At 39.2% G+C, this 21,351-nt stretch overlaps 1 protein-coding gene across 1 annotated transcript in view; it reads right to left on the bottom strand.

Moving 5' to 3' along the window:
- Positions 1-21,351, bottom strand: part of LOC126198870 (myogenesis-regulating glycosidase-like) — an 84,601-nt gene that overhangs the window by 46,263 nt on the left and 16,987 nt on the right. Inside the window, exon 3 of the mRNA XM_049935470.1 lies at positions 10,633-11,621. Coding sequence (XP_049791427.1) covers positions 10,633-11,621 — 989 coding nt within the window. The remainder of the gene's footprint in view (positions 1-10,632; positions 11,622-21,351) is intronic.

The raw sequence follows: 21,351 nt of genomic DNA, 5'->3' as shown, positions 1-21,351 counted from the left end.
CATGGCACTCGCCCCAGTTGTACAGCCGACGTTCATAGCAATGGTTCACTGACAAATACGCTCTCATTTGCCGAGACGATAGTTAGCATAACCTTCAGCTACATTTGCTACGACCTAGCAAGGCGCCGTATTCAATTGATATTGAGATTCTATTAATGTATCATCAAGAGCGATGTTCTACAAATGTGGATTAAAGTATTCCAGAAGCTACGTACTTTTCTTTATAGCACTCATTACGTATCCTGTTTCAGACCTCACGCCAGCCTGCGTGAGTTTAAGCGCGTGACTTTCGGCTTCCTCTCATTGTGTCTAGGCTGTCTTGTCTAGACACAACAGTATATATTAATTGTTGCTGTGGTCTTCAGTCCTGAGACTGGTTTGATGCAGCTCTCCATGCTACTCTATCCTGTGCAAGCTTCTTCATCTCCCAGTATCTACTGCAACATACATCCTTCTGAATCTGCTTAGTGTATTCATCTCTTGGTCTCCCTCTGTAATTTTTACCCTCCACGCTGCCCTCCAATACTAAATTGGTGATCCCTTGATGCCTCAACACATGTCCTACCAACCGATCCCTTGTTCTAGTCAAGTTGTGCCACAAACTTCTCTTCTCCACAATCCTATTCAATACTTCCTCATTAGTTATGTGATCTATCCATCTAATCTTCAGCATTCTTCTGTAGCACCACATTTCAAAAGCTTCTATTATCTTCTTGTCCAAACTCATTATCGTCCTGTTTCACTTCCATACATGGCTACACTCCATATAAATACTTTCAGAAATGACTTCTTGACGCTTAAATCTATACTCGATGTTAACAAATTTTTCTTCTTCAGAAACGCTTTCCTTGCCATTGGCAGTCTACATTTTATATCCTCTCGACTTCGACCTTCATCAGTTATTTTGCTCCCCAAATAGCAAAATTTCTTTACTATTTTAAGTGTCTCATTTCCTAATCTAATTCCCTCAGAATCACCCGATTCAATTCGACTACATTCCATTATCCTCGTTTTGCTTTTGTTGATGTTCATTTTATACCCTCATATCAAGACACTGTCCATTCCATTCAACTCCTCTCCCAAGTCCTTTGCTGTCTCTGACAGAATTACAATGTCATCGGCGAACCTCAAAGTTTTTATTTCTTCTCCATGGATTTTAATACCTACACGCCGGCCGCGGTGGTCTCGCGGTTCTAGGCGCGCAGTCCGGAGCCGCGCGACTGCTACGGTTGCAGGTTCGAATCCTGCCTCGGGCATGGATGTGTGTCTTGTCCTTAGGTTAGTTAGGTTTAACTAGTTCTAAGTTCTAGGGGACTGATGACCTAAGATGTTAAGTCCCATAGTGCTCAGAGCCATTTGAACCATTTGAATACCTACACCGAATTTTTCTTTTGTTTCCTTCACTGCTTGCTCAATGTACAGGTTGAATAACATCGGGGAGAGACTACAACCCTGTCTCACTCCCTTCCCAACCACTGCTTCCCTTTCATGTCAGTCGACTACTGTAACTGCCATCTGGTTTCTGTACAAATTGTAAATAGCCTTTCGCTCCCTGTATTTTACCCCTGCCACCTTCAGAATTTGAAAGAGCGTATTCCAGTCAACATTGTCAAAAGCTTTCTCCAAGTCTACAAATGCTAGAAACGTAGGTTTGCTTTTCCTTAATCTAGCTTCTAAGATAAGTCGTTGGGTCAGTATTGCATCACGTGTCCAAACAATTCTACGGAATCCAAACTCATCTTCTCCGAGATCGGCTTCTACTAGTTTTTCCATTCGTCTGTAAAGAATCCGCGTTAGTATTTTGCAGCCGTGACTTATTAAACTGATAGTTCGGTAATTTTCACATTTGTCAACACCTGCTTTCTTTGGGATTGGAATCATTATATTCTTCTTGAAGTCTGAGGGTATTTCACCTGTTTCATACATCTTGCTTACCAGACGGTAGAGTTTCGTCAGGACTGGCTCTCCCAAGGCTGTCAGTAGTTCTAATGGAATGTTGTCTACTCCCGGGGCCTTGTTTCGACTCAGGTCTTTCAGTGCTCTGTGAAACTCTTCACGCAGTATTATATCTCCCATTTCATCTTCATCTGCATCCTCTTCCATTTCCATAATATTGTCCTCAAGTACATCGCCCTTGTATAGACCCTCTATGTACTCCTTCCACCTATCTGCTTTCCCTTCTTTGCTTAGAACTGGGTATCCATCTGAGCTTTTGATATTCATACAAGTGGTTCTCTTTTCTCTCAAGGTGTCTTTAATTTTCCTGTAGGCTGTATCTATCTTACCCCTAGAGAGATAAGCCTCTACATCCTTGCATTTGTCCTCTAGCCATGCCTGCTAAGCCATTTTACACTTCCTGTCGATCTCATTTTTGAGTCGTTTATATTCCTTTTTGCCTGCTTCATTTACTGCATTTTTATATTTTCTCCTTTCATCAATTAAATTCAATATTTTTTCTGTCACCCAAGGATTTCTACTAGCCCTCGTCTTTTTACCTATTTGATCCTCTGCTGCCCTCACTACTTCATCCCTCAAAGCTACCTATTCTTCTTCTACTGTATTTCTTTCCCCCATTTCTGTTAGTTGTTCCCTTATGCTCTCCCTGAAACTCTGTAAAACCTCTGGTTCTTTCAGTTTATCCAGGTCCCATCTCCTTAAATTCCCACCTTTTTGCAGTTTCTTCAGTTTTAATCTGCAGGTCATAACCAATAGATTGTGGTCCGAATCCACATCTCCCCCTGGAAATGCCTTACAATTTAAAACCAGGTCTTACCATTATATAATCTATCTGAAACCTGCCAGTATCTCCAGGCTTCTTCCATGTCTACAACCTTCTTTCATGATTCTTCAACCAAGTGTTAGCTATGATTAAGTTGTGCTCTGTGCAAAATTCTACCAGGCGGCTTCCTCTTTCATTTCTTACCCCCAATCCATATTCACCTACTCCGTTTCCTTCTCTCCCTTTTCCTACTGCCGAATTCCAGTCACCAATTACTATTAAATTTTCGTCTCCCTTCACTATTTGAATAATTTCTTTTATTTCATCATACATTTCTTCAATTTCTTCGTCATCTGCAGAGCTAGTTGGCATATAAACTTGTACTACTGCAGTAGGCTTGGGCTTCGTATCTATCTTGGCCACAATAATGCGTTCACTATGCTGTTTGTAGTAGCTTGCCCGCATTCCTATTTTTCTATTCATTACTAAATCTACTCCTGCATTACCCCTATATGATTTTGTGTTTATAACCCTGTAGTCACCTGACCAGTAGTCTTGTTCCTCCTTCCACCGAACTTCACTAATTCCCACTATATCTAACTATAACCTACCCATTTCCATTTTTAAATTTTCTAACCTACCTGCCCGATTAAGGGATCTGACATTCCACGCTCCGATCCGTAGAACGCCAGTTTTCTTTCTATATTAATACCACAATATTATCTCTGAACTCACACATAAATAGTCTTTCACCAATTGAGTAACTTTATTTTTATAGGCTGGAAATAAAATCCAATTGCACACTCGCGTAAGTTACATTTCTGGACTATTACTTTTAACTATATCTTACGACTGCGAACTCTCTTTAGAACATAGCCATCGATCATTCATGAGAAGGGTTGTGTTAACAAAATACTTTGACTACCATGAAGTAAAATCAGATAGTGAAGTGGCCAGTTTATACTAAAAAATGTTTCATTACGATGAACTGTAAATGTGTAAGACCCACACCAAATAGAATATAAGGGGTAGGGGGGTACTGAAGACATAGATAGAACTACATCAGCAATGGTCACGAGTTCGCTTAACTCACAGGAGAGAATCATGAAAATGTCAGATAACCGAACTGGTAGATCCTAGAAGACAGATACCAACTAGCCGATGGAAACCAGCTTACAAGGTTTCAAAACCAGTGTGAAATGAATAATCCAGAAAGGTTCTTGAGGTGGCTATGTATCACTACGGTTGCGATCGTGAGGACAAGAATAGTTGAGAATGGTGTGTTCGCTGATATGAAACTTCCTGTCAGATTAAAACTGTGTGCCAGACCGGGACTCGAAACTGGAAACTTTGCCTTTTTCCGACATGCACTCTGCCGTCTCAGTTATCCAAGCACTCAAGTACGGATCACGACAAACCCTAACTGTTTCACTCCCTCCAGTACTTTACCTCCTACCTTCCAAACCGCACAGGAAGTTCGTCTGCCTGCCTTACGGGACAAGCACTCCTGGATGAAAGCGTATTGTGTAGACGCAGCTCAGTGCAATATGAGTTATAGGCCTAGTTTCCAGAATGAATTTTTCGCTCTGCAGTGAAACCTGTGTTGATACGAAACCGTGTTGGGGAAGAAAAGCAGTGAGAGTTGCTAGTCAGTCGGCCTAGGATAGCTCAGGGAGGAGACCGAGTGCATTTATTGTTTCCACAATGGAGCAACAAGTGCGAAAACCTGCTTTGAAGTTTTCTTTTTCTTTAAGGATCCCACTGCTGAAAGTCGCGGACGTTCGTATTTGGTTACATTATTATGCTCAGGGAATTGTAAAATGTCAGTCCATACAGCTAGCTATATAAAGCGAATATGTAGGGAGTGAACTGACGAAACTTACGGGAAACAAAATGCCACAATACTTAGACGGGGACACAGGCACGAGACATCACAGGACCTTGATTTCCGACACCATAAAACCGACACACACTACGACCTACAGACCAAACGGTGCACCATTGCGAGCCACTCCTAATGAGTCCAACAAAGGCATCCTGAAGCACTTAAATGGCGCTGCACATAGGAGGCCTGGAACAAGCGACCGTAGGAACTGCACACCCAAAGCAGTGCCGGCAGTGGATCATCGTAAAAGAAATAATAGGCACGAAAACCACGACGATTCAAACAGTTCAATGGAGGAGCACAGATTCCTCAGACAGAAGCGGGCACACCCCAAACGCTTCAGAAACTTTAGACTTCAGAAAACGACGATGACACAGACGGAGCACGAGATCCAGGTGTTAGAACAGAAACTGAATCGAATTAGAGAAATTCTAAAAAAAAATGAAGACATAGAAAATGCAGAATCTGTAGAGAAAGGTGGCAAACTTGAACCGGAAGACGCTGACATTGTTATGACACTGCAGACAGGAGCCGTCGAATCCACGAACAGTACCGAGGTGCAGGCTATGGTCAACAGGATTCCGTGGTCCGATGATATCGGTGTTCATTACATAACATTTGACAGTTCGTTACGAAAAGACTACCTATGCAATGTTATAACATTACAACACTCAATATAAACAGCGTTCAATCGGCTCTCAATATCCGGGCGTTAAAAGATTATCTTTTCGCTGCAGACATAGGTATTATTCCACTCCAAGAAGTCAAGCAGTGTAAAATAAAGAGACTAAGTAATTTTGAGGCAGTTGACGGTTCTTGTGACACTGCAATTTTGTTGAAATAAGATATTCTGTATACGATAAAGACGGCTGTGGACATCGGGGCGCAGAATTGCAATTGCACGATACTTGTGCCATCGGGAACAAATAGCAGAGCAGACAGAAGCTACTTATTTACCGAAGACACAGTAATTATTTTAGCAAGCTCTCATTACACAATGACCGTAGGCGGAGACTTCAACTGCGTACCACGGGGGGAAGGCCAGGTCAGAAACTATAATAATTGTGAAGAATTGCAAACTTTGACGAGTGGAGTAGAGTTGGTACACGCCTAGATGACACTGCGCCCCAACGTCACGACCTACGCTTTTTACCGAACACCACCGCGAAGAGATTAGATAGAACGTACTGTCAAAGCTTCTGATGTTCACTGTAACCGGCACGAAAGTGTTGCCAGAAAGTTTTTCAATCACTGTGATTACCATATTGGGATTAACCTTCCTTGCCAAACAGCCTTTAGAGGACGTGGTGCGTGGCACTTGAACATCTGCCTTTTGAACAAGCAAGCACTGAAACAGGCTATTTTAGAATTATGGAACCAATGGAGCTCCAAGCAGACAAGCTATCAGAGCCGTGCGTATTAGTAGATCGAAAACGTTAAACCATAAATAAAGTGAAATAGTGCGCCAAGGAAAAAGGGAAGTGGGATCGAACTACACTTCATGTATCTCAAAGATTTAAACGCGAATCATGGAGCCTTGCAACAAAGCTTTGTTAAAATAAACGGGTTAAAGAAAAAAAAACATATCCTTAACTCGACAATTCTTGTATGACAGACTAATCTGAGCAAACAACAATTATAATGTTCCTTCGGAACTTACTTCTCGTATTATGTGGAATACAGAAGAAAATCGAGCAGAAGTTAATTAAAAGTCTAATTGGCGAACAAAATATGTATTAAGATGCACAGGCGACCACAAAGCAACACGTAGGATATCATTTTACCAAATTTTATGCGGTAACGAAATCCTGTTCTAATTACGTGAATGCCACTCCATCTTACATGCTCAGTGAGGTAAGGCAGGTTCAAAACGAGGGCCTATTAGAACGTTTTACTTCCGCATAAATGCGTTTAACAACCCACGCAGCACCTGAAAACAAGGCAACAGGAATAGATTTCCCTAGACTCTCATGCTTTGATGGTTGGATGCTGTCGGCGTCGGAATCACAGAAATTCTCAACGAAACAGTTACAAAAATTTTCTCTCCCCGCAGTTTTGCCCCAGGACTGTTGGTATTGGTGTAAACAATGGTTCAAATGGCTCTGAGCACTATGGGACCTAACATCTCAGGTCATCAGTCCCCTAGAACTCCGAACTACTTAAACCTAACTAACCTAAGGACATGACACACATCCATGCCCGAGGTAGGATTCGAACCTGCAACCGTAGCGGTCGCGCGGTTCCAGACTGAAGCACCTAGAACCGCTCGGCCACAACGGCCGGCTGTTGGTGTTGGTACCAAAGGTGATAGATTATAAACAATTAAACGATTACTAACCGATTGACCACCTTATTAAATACCCGTTTTGAAATTCTAACGTCTCTCTTAAAGACGGATTGAAATTGTGAGTTGGTGAATTTTTCACGTACTGTCATACTTAACGGATTTTTCACCTCGATTTCTTCGGATTACTCAGATTTAATTGATACTGCTTGGAGCTTGTTAACGATTAAGAGAATCGTAACAATTACAGGGATTTATATTAAAGCCCAGTTTTGCGTAGCTCCTTCCTGAGTCGGTGTCTTCATCTCGAAGCATTCAAGCTTCCTCAGAGCAACTGGTAGACGCAAGACGCTGTGGAACATGAGCTTGGAGGATAAGAAAACCGCCGCAATGTCTCAGTTTCGAATCCTGATTCGGCACACAGTTTTAATCTGACAGGAAGTTTCTAGGATAGACTAAACGCAGCAGACACAGGGGCATACAAGCAGTCAGGCCTCCCGCGCTCCATAAAATGGGACAGCGCTCGGTACCTTCCGCCTTGGGCATCGTGGTGATCTGCAGAGAATGTACGCAGATGGAGAATAAATTTTGTTTGCAGGGATAAGAGAATAAGCTCATGGGACTTAATGCTTGGAATTCATCTCCGTGTAACAAATACAGCGAGAGTGACAAGTACAACATTAGTGGGATAAGTAATGATTACTAATCATATGAAATATCTCATTATTATCCAGAAATAATTGATTTTGTACACAAAAGTGACAATCAATTCTAAATGCCATACTTTAATAACATCTTTACGCAAAAGAAAAGTTGCATTTCTTTGAGAAATTCCTCTACACAAGTCACCGAACAGAACACAGTTTAGTCCGCAGCTCGTGGTCGTGCGGTAGCGTTCTCGCTTCCCACGCCCGGGTTCCCGGGTTCGATTCCCGGCGGGGTTAGGGATTTTCTCTGCCTCGTGATGACTGGGTGTTGTGTGCTGTCCTTAGGTTAGTTAGGTTTAAGTAGTTCTAAGTTCTAGGGGACTGATGACCATAGCTGTAAAGTCCCATAGTGCTCAGAGCCATTTGAACCAATTGAGAACACAGTTATAAACATGTAAACTGCTATCATGTAAGTAGATATGAAGGCTTATGAAATATTCGTAGCTTCTAACGTACTTAACCTAGCTTGTACCCTCATTTTTCAAGTTGTGAGTACTATGGAGAGTGTTGAATGTGTTGATTTCATTGATAAGTCATTCTTGATGTGAATTTATAGTTTCTTGTCAAATCGGCTCGTTTGATAGTGTCTGTTTCATGTACAAATCGTTCTTCATACTGAAGAAAAAAATGGTTCAAATGGCTCTGTGCACTATGGGACTCAACTGCTGAGGTCATTAGTCCCCTAGAACTTAGAACTAGTTAAACCTAACTAACCTAAGGACATCACAAACATCGATGCCCGAGGCAGGATTCGAACCTGCGACCGGAGCGGTCTTGCGGTTCCAGACTGCAGCGCCTTTAACCGCACGGCCACTTCGGCCGGCCATACTGAAGATTGTTATAGTTTTTTGTCATATAGCCTCTCAATGCAGCATATCAAGTTACCCTCAGTTTTATGTAAGATTCTATTCTTTGTCGAAAATTACAGAATACATAACTTAAGAATGTCAAATCCCGAACTATTAATACACCTTTTTTAATTTTTTAAGGCTATCTAGTGAGGTGATTTGGATCATACGACGACTACAAGGTAAATCCAACCACATTCCACTCCAAAAGCTAGGGACGTGTTGGATAGTGTATTAACAACTGAGTGGAAAGAAATGTAAGGGCGGGAGCATACTGCCAGAAGTCTCTCAGTCGTGTACAGAAAGTTGGACACCACACGGCGTCAAGCCAGAGTGGCTGTTTGACTACGAGGGTTGCTCAGAAAGTAATGCACCGTATTTTTTTTTCTTCAACAATTCTTTATTGAACATAATGAGACTTAGACAGACAAAAGAATTGTTTTATCTAGACACCCCATTCTCCCACGTAATCTCCATCCCGTTCTATGGCGTTCCGCCAGCCCGAAACAATGGCGTGTATGCCCTGTTGGTACCAATCCTTGTCCTGGTGGCGGAGCCAGTGCTTCACTGTGTGAATCGCCTCCTCATCGTCCTCAAAATGTCTTCCACGAATAGTATCCTTTAATGGCCCAAAGGAGTGGAAGTCCGAGAGGGTAGGCCATGTGTGTCAGGTGTGACAGACGTGGATGGCCTCCCCGACTGCTGCAAATTGTGGAGCCCCGCCGAACCGCCTTCTGATGACATCACCCTCCGTACCAAGCGGCTAACTGTACTTCTGTCGACAGCAGATGCTCCAAAGACTTTTCACAATCGTTTGTGAATGTTCCCCACAGTTTTTTTCTCTGCAGTGAGGCATTCAAAGAAGGTACATTGCTTGTAACATACATCACTTACAGACACCATTTTGAAACTGTCCCGCAGCTACGCTGTCTGTCGGAAGTGGTGGAAACTTGGCGTGCTCACTCAGGAGACTTCAAATAATACATTCGTAAAGTTTCGCATTCCTGGAATTGTTTTTGGCTGAGAAAAAAAAATTCAGTGCATTACTTTCTTGGTAACGCTCGTATATATCCAAATAGGGTTGGCCCAAGAACAAGAGGCAGTTGTAGGAACGGAAAAAGACGGTCTGCGTTAATCAGCGAGCAGTTGCGTGCACTGTGGAGGAGTTCTTCTTTACAACATGACCCAGAGACAACCTGTGAATGAGTTCACACGCGAAGAATCACCAGGCAATTGGAAGAAGGACTAAGTGTGACGAGTGTAGCCCGGGAGTTCGGTACAGGATTGTTTCACGTGTTTGGGGAGCATTCCGAACGACGTCACTGCTCTCTGAAGGAGACGAGGCGGTATTTTCTCTGATAATAGCAGATTCAGTATGATCAGCGGTTATCGATCTAACCTCACACGGTGTGAGATGGGAACATGTAATGTACCCAGGAAATTCGTCGAACACAATCGTTTTGATAACGTAAGCGCTCTGGTGCAGGGAGGCATAATGTTACTTGGGTGTACTCACCGCCAAATCTTTTAACATCTGTCACACACCGGTCAGCGCTATTGCGACGTGGTACAACTCCCCCATATGCCTCTTTTCAGCAATGCATTCGGCCATGACTCCATTTTTATGCTTGTGGAGCAGCTCCTGGGACGACACAACATTCACCAAATGGACTGCCTGTTCCTCTGACTATGGTCGAGCGGCTATGGGGAGACTTATTGGAACCAACGACCATACAGCTAAGTGTCTATATAGCTGGTGGGAAAATGGAGTGTCCTGCCACAAGAACTACTTCCCGTCATTGTGGCCAGCGTCAGATCACATTGCTGATTATGCATTACTCTCCAAGGTATTGTAATATACAAGGGATCATCATAACTCGCGGTGGCTTCAGTGTTATTAGTATCTTTGAAAAATGTTGCCCTTTCTGTTCGTCTCATTGTGTAGTTCCTTCAGTTACCGTCTGTACTACAGTGAAGCCGTTCTTTCTGAGTAAAATGCAAGGTCCATCGTGTTTTTTTACAAGGCAGTGACACATCACGTGGAAGTCTTAACGAAGACTTTCACGTGATGTTTTTGCTTACCAGTGTAACTACCATTGCAGCTGGGTGTGATGGTATATTTCTAGAAGAAGAGCTTTGAAGTGGAGTGCTTTGCTACTGATACTATGTTTTAAAGCAAGTTGACTCACCCAGAGACGATTCGACCACCAGGCTGCTGCTTCACGGTTAGTGAAGTCGACGATGGCACCAGATCCTCTCCACCATACAGTGAAAGTGCTTCCATCGGTGTTGCTCACAAAGTAACCTTTGGCTAGTGCGTCCGAATAAACGGGTTCGCAGTTCGAGTTAACAAATGGGTGTACCCATAGCGTAACGCGGAATCCCAGTGCGTGAAGATCATTCGTGAGGCCACGCATGTCCGGGAATGCGGTCGTGTCGAAAGTGAAGCTGCCATAGCAGGTCTCCCAGTTGTCGTCTATTTCGATTTGGCTCTTAGAGAATTTGTTGGCAGTTACCTCGTTGGCGAGCTGCCTCACCTTCGAGTCGTTAACAGATCCTCTGAACCTCGCCCACGTTGACCAAATGGGGTAAGTAGCCATGCCCGCATCCGGAATTGCCGTCGGTTTGCCCAAATAGTTCTCAACTGCGTACACATGCGCTTGTTTCACGTCGTCGAAAGAACACAGATCCCACTCCATAATAATCTCACTTCGATCAATTGGGTAAGGAGCCTTATTCTCGGCAATGAAACAAATTGCATCTAGGGACTGATTCGTATTCTGGTCGATGAAAAGGGGCACGTTTGGTTTAATGTGGACGAATCTTCCGTCGGAGAAAAGCCAGTAGCGTACAACTACGGCCTGGTGGTTACCTGCGTTGGGGACATAGGGGTAGTGGTCGTACTTAGTGCTCTCAATGGGCCATGTCTGATACGTTGTCTCGAGTCCGCCATAGATGTGAGCCCCTAGGTGCTTCTGACAAACTGTGACCGCCGTTGTTGAAGACTTGATCCTATGTCGAGCGCTGAGGCAATGATCCGTTCCGTCGTGACGACGCAGGGATACTGAAGAACTGTCAAAGTAGAAGTACTCTTCATTGCTGCGCCTCTCATGCCGTGGACTGGGGGAACTCTTGTCACTGTGACCTATGATGTATCCCACTTCCACTACATGACCATCTGCAACATGTAAATGAGCATTCGGCTTAACAGGTTGAATAGCATCTAAATGAATTTATGAAAGCTGCAAGTGTATGAAATGCAATAGGAAAAACATGAAATACATGTCACAACAAATTATAGGTAAATGGAGCATTTCTACACCAACCGGTTTCATTATTTTCTGTGTTGACTAAGTGTACAATGTTTTCGTAAGACAGGTTAAAAGTATTACTGTGTATCAGAGGAAGATGAAGAGTGTAATGAAACTGGTTATTGTGAGATAAAATGCACAAACGGATCTAGAATAATATAAAATGAGTGATTCCCAAGTTAAAGCCTCAAAATCCAGAAATTCACTACCAAAAGGCTATTTGAAAACGTATAAACATCAATATGTACAAACACTATATGCAACTACTGAGATTATTATTGACTTCTTAAAAATATAGGCAACGATAAATAGTTATGTGTACATTGTTTTAGTAGATTATTTTGCATGAATATATCGATATACAGTGGTATTTTTATAGGTAAATCTTTGTTCTTGTTCAGTACAGATATTAAGTTAGAGTTATGTATGTGCTGAGTTAGCGTAGAGGTTGAACTTACGACAGCAGAAACTCAACCAGTGATCATATCGTTTAAGGAAATGAAGCTAAGCATCCCATAGATTAGTAAATGGACTTGCACCGACATGGATTATGAGCCTACAACTTTCGACAGCAACAAAGGGCGACAAAAGAGGAGTACTATGAAAACAGTTTGTTTAAATTGTATCATGCTACGTCTGTCTGTTGTGTGTCACTATCACGAACTTCAAAATTAATAAATCGACTTTGGGTTATAAGAGTGAGGTAACATGGCGAATAAGGAGGCTCATCTTGAATCTTCTGAATTAAAATGTGAATACTGTGTTGGTGCATTATATTTTTCTTGTTGCTGATTAAAAGGGTATATACTGCGAACATTTTAAATGTGTTATTTATATTACCAATCAGCCAATTACGAACTGCAGCTACAAAACAGCAACAACAGCAGCATAGGTAGGTCATAATCAAGAACAAGAAAAGGACTAAAAATTAAAAGTGAGGTAAACAAGTAATGTTGATGTCCAACATTAAAGGTGGAATTTTTTATTTTATTTTTACTTTCTTCTTGTGGTGGAGTGTTTTCTTGCATAATCATTAACAATGACAGTCACTGAAAAGGAATCTGAAACAGTGGGGATAATACAGGTATGGGAAACATAAATAATGTTGTGAAATAAGAACAGGAAAGTTTTATTGATGAAGCAGTAGAACAGTAAAAGAACACTGATGAATCATATAAACAGTTGAAATAATTATATACTAACAATAATAAGTAGCATGTTGGAATTGTTAATAAAAATGAATAAGATAACGAGAATCAGTTTGCAAAAATTAACGAGCATTTTGAAAATCACAATGGTCCCTTCAAAAAATTTAAATAAGAAAGTAACGATTGGTTGACAGAACGCTCAGATAACCAATACCAATCAAAAAATTGCTAGACTAGATGGTCCAGTAGAGTCTGTTCAGTCCAGGATGAAAGAAATGGAATTTAAATTTAACACTGAAGTCAAAAATACCAAAGATGAAATCACGGGAGACAGGGGGAAGAAGAACAAAATTGCTTACAAAAAAGTGCATGCAGTAATAAGTACTGTTGACAAAAATGTAAATAGTCTAATTTGATTTTGGAAACTACTTTTGTTACAAAACTGGCACTTGCTGAATGCAGTTTTGTCGAACAGGTGAAGACAGTAGACAATATGTTAATGTAATATTACAATAATAAAATCAGTACCATAGAAAGAAGTGTTTCTGTTCTGTGGAGAAACAGTTTAAAAATTGTCCAATGGTGTAGTTAACAGAAATATTGTTACCACTATTGATACCATATTTTGAACCATTTCAGTGGAAAATTTTTCAGGTGAAGGTCGTTTGCGACATGTAGATTGTCTGCAACATTGCAGAGATAATTTTGTGTCTAATACGACAGACATTATGAAAATTAAGTTCGTTAAGAAATTTATAGAAGGTGAAACATTACGTTAGGCTAATCAGTATACTAATGATGATGTAACGTATTCAAATTTTTGGGAAGGATTTTTAGATACGTTTTGGTCAGAGACTGGACAAGCTAGAATAAAAAGTAAGTTCCTTTCTGGACCAAATTACAGGGAAGGGGATATTCGCATGAAATAGTTTTGCAAAAATCAGCTTAAAAATTAGGCCATTTGCACAAACGTTTTTATCAAATCATGCCTATAGATGCCTTAAAAAGGTGGTTACCAGTTGAAGAAGAGTGGGACCTAGTCTATGGGACAGACGAAACGATAGATCAGTTTTTGAAATATGTAGATAAATTAGAGTTTTGGAAACAAATGGCGAAATACGACCACAGTAGGTGCACAAATTTTGAAAGAGGTAGTAATCAAAATAGGCACAGTAATAATCACAGCAGGATGGAACAGAGAAACTATGGTGCTAACAATTATCATCGGAAGGAGCACAATAGAGCAAATGAAAATAATGTTCATTCTGGTAATAGAGAAAATGGAAACAATGTTCATTCTGGTAACAGCTCGAACAGAAATTGGAATAGAGATGACAACAACAACACAAGGAAAATGTGGGGTATTAATTAAGGAAACAAAAACTCGCTTGACCGTTTTGTTGGTCCACAAGTTGGAGGCTTATGAAATAATGACAAATGAAGCAGAAATATCACTAATACAAAAACACACAAAAAAACGCCACTAATACAAAAACACACAAAAAACGCTCTAGTGAAGAGGTCAGTAGCTAACTTACAGCTGTATACTCTCCTCTTAATATTATACTGGTTGAGAATTAAGTATACTTACTGGGTAAGACAAAACAAGCCTGGCCACGCGGTTCTAGGCGCTGCAGTCCGGAACCGCGCGACTGCTACGGTCGCAAGTTCCAATCCTGCCTCGGGCATGGATGTGTATGATGTCCTTAGGTTAGTTAGGTTTAAGTAGTTCTAAGTTCTAGGGGACAGATGACCTCATATGTTAGGTCCCATAGTGCTCAGAGCCATTTGAATCATTTGAACAAAACATGCCAATGAATTAAGTGAGCACACAGCCATTGGAGACGAGGATGCAGAGGAAGTTTATTTGCTGCAATTCTATAACTGGGTAGGGATGTCTTTTGTCAGTTGCTGAAGTTATTGATTTTTGTGATGATTCTAAAATTCAGGAACTAATGGAAGAACCAGGTAAGAAAAGAGATAATATTGTGTGAATTCACAGCAAATTAAGTCAAACCAGGTATTTAAACAACAATTAAGTAGGGAATGATGTTGCTGATAATATGTGTGGTGATACTGATGATGTTTGTGGTAATACTAACGATAATCAATACAATGTATTGAAAGTAAGTAATGATGAGTTCAGTAATGAAGAAGGGAAGTATTTTGTATGTTATAAAGTATTAGTAAAAGTATTAAAGTATGTTATAAAGTAATAGGTATTAGTGAGGAAATTTGTAATAGTGGAAATGATGCTGCAGAGATACCCAACGACACTGTCAAAGAATAAAAGGATATTAATAACAATATTACAGCTAATGAAACACTTGATTTAATTACTAGTATGGTGGCATATATAGACGTGCATACTAATTCAGTTACCTGTTACGACACTGACAGGAGGCTGCTTTATAATATGAATGAAAATGAATATTTCTGTATAATATGTAGTTAAACAGTGAGGCTACTGAGAAAGATGAAAGCTTTAGAAAAGTGATTAAGATCTGTGTTCAACTTTATGAATCCAGACTAGTGGCATATAGTTAAATACGTTATTGTAAGACAACTTTAAAGCAAGTACCATAATGCTGATCTACTTGAAACAAGTATGTGTACATGGAATGATGAAATCTCAGATATAGTGATAATAATGTCTGTGTTAATTTAATGAATGTGTGCCGAGGCACTGAGAATGGTAAGATTGAGTGATTCTGGAGGTTGAAGTTTTGAAGACATGGAAGATGATCTGTTATAAGGGAGTTAAGACTGATAATGCATTTAAGTCAGAAAAGAATAGTGGGGAGGCAGGAGCCTTGTCGACAAAGGTAGCTGAATTTCAACAGTGTCTGAAGCCTTAAGCAAAAAATTAGAACATAACAAGGACTATGTAGAATTACCTGTCTTTGGGGTACAGATTAAGGGTGCAACTGGGAAGTGTAATAGTTTGACAGTCACGCTTTAATAACTCCCATAATTGAAGGGAGTAACTTTTATACATGGATGCTTAATAAGTCGAGATCATAGTGAGGATCCTATCTCCTGAATGTTACGGATAGCTAGTGTAAACACAGGTTTTGATTGGTGAGAGCAGAAGTTTATTATCAATGCACCTGGTGGAGATTGTATTTGTGTAATTTTATAAATTCCACTGTATCTTGTAAGGAGGGTAAATTAAATACAAAATTTTTAAAAGACAATGGTTTGTAGTTAAAGATTTGCCACAATGAGACACAGTTGAAGCAGAATTTGAAGACCTTGTAGACACTAAGGTTTCAGAAGCAAAAGGATTAACTGATAACCAGAAATGTGTTAAAATCGTTGTTGAGGGAGTATAGTGATGTGTTTAGTAACACTCCAGGTGGAGTGAAAGGATATCAGTGCAGTTTACATCTAAAACCACACAAACTATATTTGATAAAGAAATATTGTGTACCTGTAACTAAGAGAGCCGCATTTGAGAAAGAGTTGCATAAGATAGAAGTGTGTGACATCATCGAGAGAAGTGTCATGCCATATAGCAAACCATTAGTCATTCTTTCAAAAAGAGAGAATGGTTCTGGATTCTAGGCATCTCAACAAATTTTTTTACATGGAAGGCGATCACTGTGCAACCATTGAGGAACTTTTACACACATTTAAAAATATTCAGATTACGTCTCGTTAGGATTTAACTTCTGGATTTCATCATGTATCTTTTGTTCCAGAATTTCGTAAATGTACTGCTTTTCTTTACAGTGGTAGATGTTACCAATACAGAGTAGTACCTTTTGGTTAGAACTCACCTCTAGCTGAATTTATGAGTATTAGATTGGGTATTTGAACAAGACCTGGAGAGAAAACATACAGTTTATATGGACTATATTTTTGTAACTGGACTAAGTTGAGAAGAGCATTTCGAATGGTAGAAGCACGTATATGAAAAATTTAGGTAAACAGCAATGACTCAGAAACTCTAGAAACGTAAACTTACTGCATATGAACTAAAATTCTTTCATTATGTAGTTACTAGGGAAAGAATCTTGGCAGATCCAGATAAAATTAAAGCAGTTTCAGATTTTCCAGCACCTTGTAGCAGAAAACAATTGAAGTCATTTCGTAAATTGTGTCGATTTTATTGAAAATTTGTGAATGGATAGAGCTTGGATACATTCTGTTTAAGCAATTTACTTAAAAATAATACTAATTGGGTTTGGACCCAAGAACGTCAGGAAGCATTTGAAAATGTTAAGAAAGAATTGTATATTCAAAATATGTTACACAAACCAGGTTTCAGCCTACCATTTTGTTGACATAGAAACAGTAGTGACTATGATTTGAGAGCAGAACTATTTCAGGAAAAAGAATTTAATAGGGAAGTCGTACATCACACAATTCCTTCTGCAAGTGGAATGTTGCTGATCATGTGAAATCCTACACAGTTACAGAAAAAGAATGATTAGCTGTTTACTGGACATTTGCTAAATTATGGTAGATTTACAACATGGGGAATTTATTTGCCACAATTTATGAAATTAAATATATTAAAGGTTCAAACAATGCTGTTGTAGATGCTTTGTTAAGGATGCTATTAGATAAGAGTAAGGAAAACTTTGATCAAAACTGGAAAAGGATTAACATTATAATTAAGAAAGGTATACATGTTAAAAATGTTATTAGTGTGATGTGTAACGAAATTAGAAGGAACCAATACCATGATTGAAACTGGAGGTTAGTAATGAGTCATTTAGGAAAAATAGGTTTTGAATTATGGGGCAGGAATTATACAGTATATAAAGGAACACTTTTCTGGATAGCAGAAATGGATTCTGATGACTGGAAGTAAGTTGACCAGAGGAGCAAGCTGGGAAGTTGACTAAATATATACATGAGTGTTATGGAAACACTGGTATTAAAAACTGCAAGAACATAATTATTTCTATAACACAGTTAAAAAGGCTAGAAAAGAACTGTCTTCTTGTGACAAGTGTAAGAGAGTGAGGGTAAGTAATGGAACTTGTCAAGGTGAGATGCAAAATATAATACCTGGACAACCTATGGATTTAGCTGCTGTGGACTTTTGGAAGTTTACCAAAAAGTAAAAATGTTTATTGTTACTTTTTTGCTATGGTTGATGTATCGCTCAAATATATGAAATTATATCATGTCATACAAGATACAAGTAAGGAGATCATTGCTAAAATTGAAAAAGATTTCTTCAAAAATGTAGGAAAAGTTAAAATTTCTCTCTCAGACAAAGGATCACAGTTTGTAGATATGTATTTCAAGTTATTCATAGAAAATTCTGGTAACAAACAAACTTTAATTTCTGTTTGTCATCCTTCATTCAATCCAGCAGCGAGACATATACTTTAAATTAGTTGTCTGTGTTCCACATACTGTAGCCACAAGCATCTAACATGGTATGAACACATCAGTGAATTTGAAGATATAGTGAATAGCTCGCAACACAGTTCTACAGGATTTTTACCTGTTGAAGTCGTTTCATAATAAACCAGCAAATATTATGTGTGAACTAGTACATTTCATATCATGTACTACCATGTCTACTCAAGAACGTGAAGCAACTGTGAGAGAAACCATGAAAAAGAAGTAATAGATATGAAAGAAGAGACATGATAGTATGGTCAAAATTACCAAGTTCTACATTGGAGACTATGTTCCTATCAAATCATATATTATCTAAAATGTTAAGATCTGTGTTAAAAAAGTTCTTCAACAGATTTTCATATGTTATTGTATTGCCCATTATGTGACATGAAAACTAATGAGTGAAAAATGTTTGTAGCAATCAGAGACCAAAGGACAATATGAGTGACAAAAATGTTGAACTAGCACTTGAAAGAAATGGGCTCAAAATCTGATGAACACTGTTTTCTGAAGTGGTATATCTGTTGATGTGAAATATTGTAAAGGAATTAAAGATATTAGTGAAAATGTGGAAGATACTGTAAAATGCTGTTACAAAAACATTTGTGTTCTAAGTAAAAGGATTAAGTTTCTAACTAAGTACATTAATTTTTTTCTGTAACTGAAAGTATTTTGCCTTATTTTCTTTAAAGCACTTCAAACAACTCTACATGATCCAAGGTGTTTCCTTCTGGTAGCAGTGCATTACCAAACAATAATATTTCACTAATTAAAGTCAGACATATAAATTTAAGTAAATAAAGGAGTATAATTTTTGTGTAGTGATTACATAAAGATATTTGATGATCACAGTATTTTTCGGTTTCTGAAAATACTTAGACATTTTCGTGGAAAATAGGTTCCACTGTATGCCAATGTCATATCATCTATGAATGTAGTTTTATTTCAAGGAATAGAGGTACAAATAGAAATATTTGAGATGTGTACCACCTTTTGCTTATCCCATGTATGTTGTATGAGGTTTGCTAATAATTTGAGAGAGACTGAACAGCCAATTATTTTGAAAATTTTTGAGAAAAGACCTTGGTAAGGTGAAAGATTGTGATTATCCTAATTAGAATAAAGGAATGATACTAATGCAATTTTGTTTTATATCATGTAATGAAGAATCTATGACTATTGATTTTGTTATACTCCAAAACTTGATGACATAACTGGTTTAATTATTTTGTGTCAAAAATTTTCTGACATTTTTGGGGTACATGCAATAAAATGGCTATGGTGAGGAAAAATGCACTAACCGATCTTGAATAATATGCAATGAATTATTTCTAAGTTAAAGACTCAAAAGCCAGAAATCAACAAGCAAATAACTATACAAAAATATATAAATGTCAACATATTTAAACACTTTATGTAGTTTCTATGATTATGTTCTTGAAAAGATTGACTGTGATAAACAAGTATGCATACGTTCTTTTAATAATGTATGTTCCAAATGTGATTTTAATGAACAGATTCATATTTGCTACATGTCGATAGAAGGAAATCTCTGTTCTTATTTAGTACGAATATGGAGTACAAGTAATGTATGTGTCTAGTTAGCGTGGAAGTTGAACTCAGTTGTATTGTGTATCGAAATAACTAAAAATATATATATTCGACAACAGAAGCCAAACAAGTGATCATATCATTTAAGAATATGAAGCCAAGCATATCCTAAACCAGTATATGAAGTTGCATTTAAGAATCTAGGATGTACACAGATTGTGAGCCTACAACTTTCAACAACGATGAAGAACAATAACAGATGAGTACTATGAAAACTGTTTATTTACATTCTGCTGCTGCTACCTCTATCTGCTCTGTGTCACTATCTCAGCATGACAACTGCTGTAAAACTGTGACCAGCCATCCAAATTTAAATTTACTTCAAAATTCATCTATCCACTTTGGGTTTTGAGATCGCAATAACGGTGAGAAGAGACTTACTTAACTCTTTGAGTCCTTGATCCGTCAGACTACTTCCCCCCTCCTTTTTAATAAAAAAAAGAAATACTTATAAATTGCAGCAGTTGAAAATAAAAAAAATGCCTTTTGAATACAGCACATTAAGATTATTTATTTAACTTGTGCCCCAGACGCGTTTCGCCATAGTTACAAGCCATCTTCAGCGAGTGTACTGAAATATTACAGTTTTTTGAGTTTGCGCATGTAGGGCATCGTCTGTATATATGTGTTCTGTGTCTTGAGTGTCGTTCTTATCTATATGTTTCTTTTCACATATTGCTCTGCATTGCAAAAAGCACTTTAACTGTATGTGTGCTGATGTAAGTTCTGTGTGTGGGGGGGCGGGGGGTTGGGGGGAGGGCGGGTGTGTGTGTGTGTGTGTGTGTCCTTTTTAGGTTTTCTTTTATTATTTATTTATTTTCACATGTATTTTTCTATGCACTGACGATAGAAGAAGCTGTGGGACATTAACGGAAACTAGTAGGCGCGTTTCTATAGTTGAAAGATGATTCAAATTTCACGCCAGGTGCATAAGACCGATGCTAATAGTACTAAAACAAGGATGTTTTAAATACGCGCTGTAACTGTCATGAGTGTTAATTACCTTTCGGATTAGACTTGGTGAACTGGTGTTAGTCAGTAATGATTTTAAGGTGACAAAGACGTCATTCACAACTGCTCGCTGTGTTAGAAAGGGGCCGTGTAATAGGTCTGCGAGAAGTTGATTGTTTCTTCTGCGGTGTTTCAGAGAAACGTGGCAGGAATGTAGTCACTGTACAGGATTGATGCCAGCCGTGGTTGCGGGAATCTAAGGTCGTAAGAAGAACGGGCTTCATACGGTCACTTGACACTATCGAGAGGGAAGGCCATCGTGTTTGGCGTATGGCTCTGGCGCATCGTACTGCACCTGCAGCAGCAATCTGAGAAGCAGCTGACACCACAGTAACACAACGAACTGTTACAAATCGGTTACTTCAAGAACAGCCCCGGGCCAGACCCTCTGTAACGTGCATTCAACTGGTCTCAAGCCGCCGTTACTTGTGACTTCAGTGTTAACATACGAGAGCTCACT

This window comes from Schistocerca nitens, chromosome 8, assembly GCF_023898315.1.
Source record: "Schistocerca nitens isolate TAMUIC-IGC-003100 chromosome 8, iqSchNite1.1, whole genome shotgun sequence".
In the NCBI taxonomy this organism is placed as follows: Eukaryota; Metazoa; Arthropoda; class Insecta; order Orthoptera; family Acrididae; genus Schistocerca; species Schistocerca nitens.
This window is presented reverse-complemented; position numbering and strand designations above follow the sequence as displayed.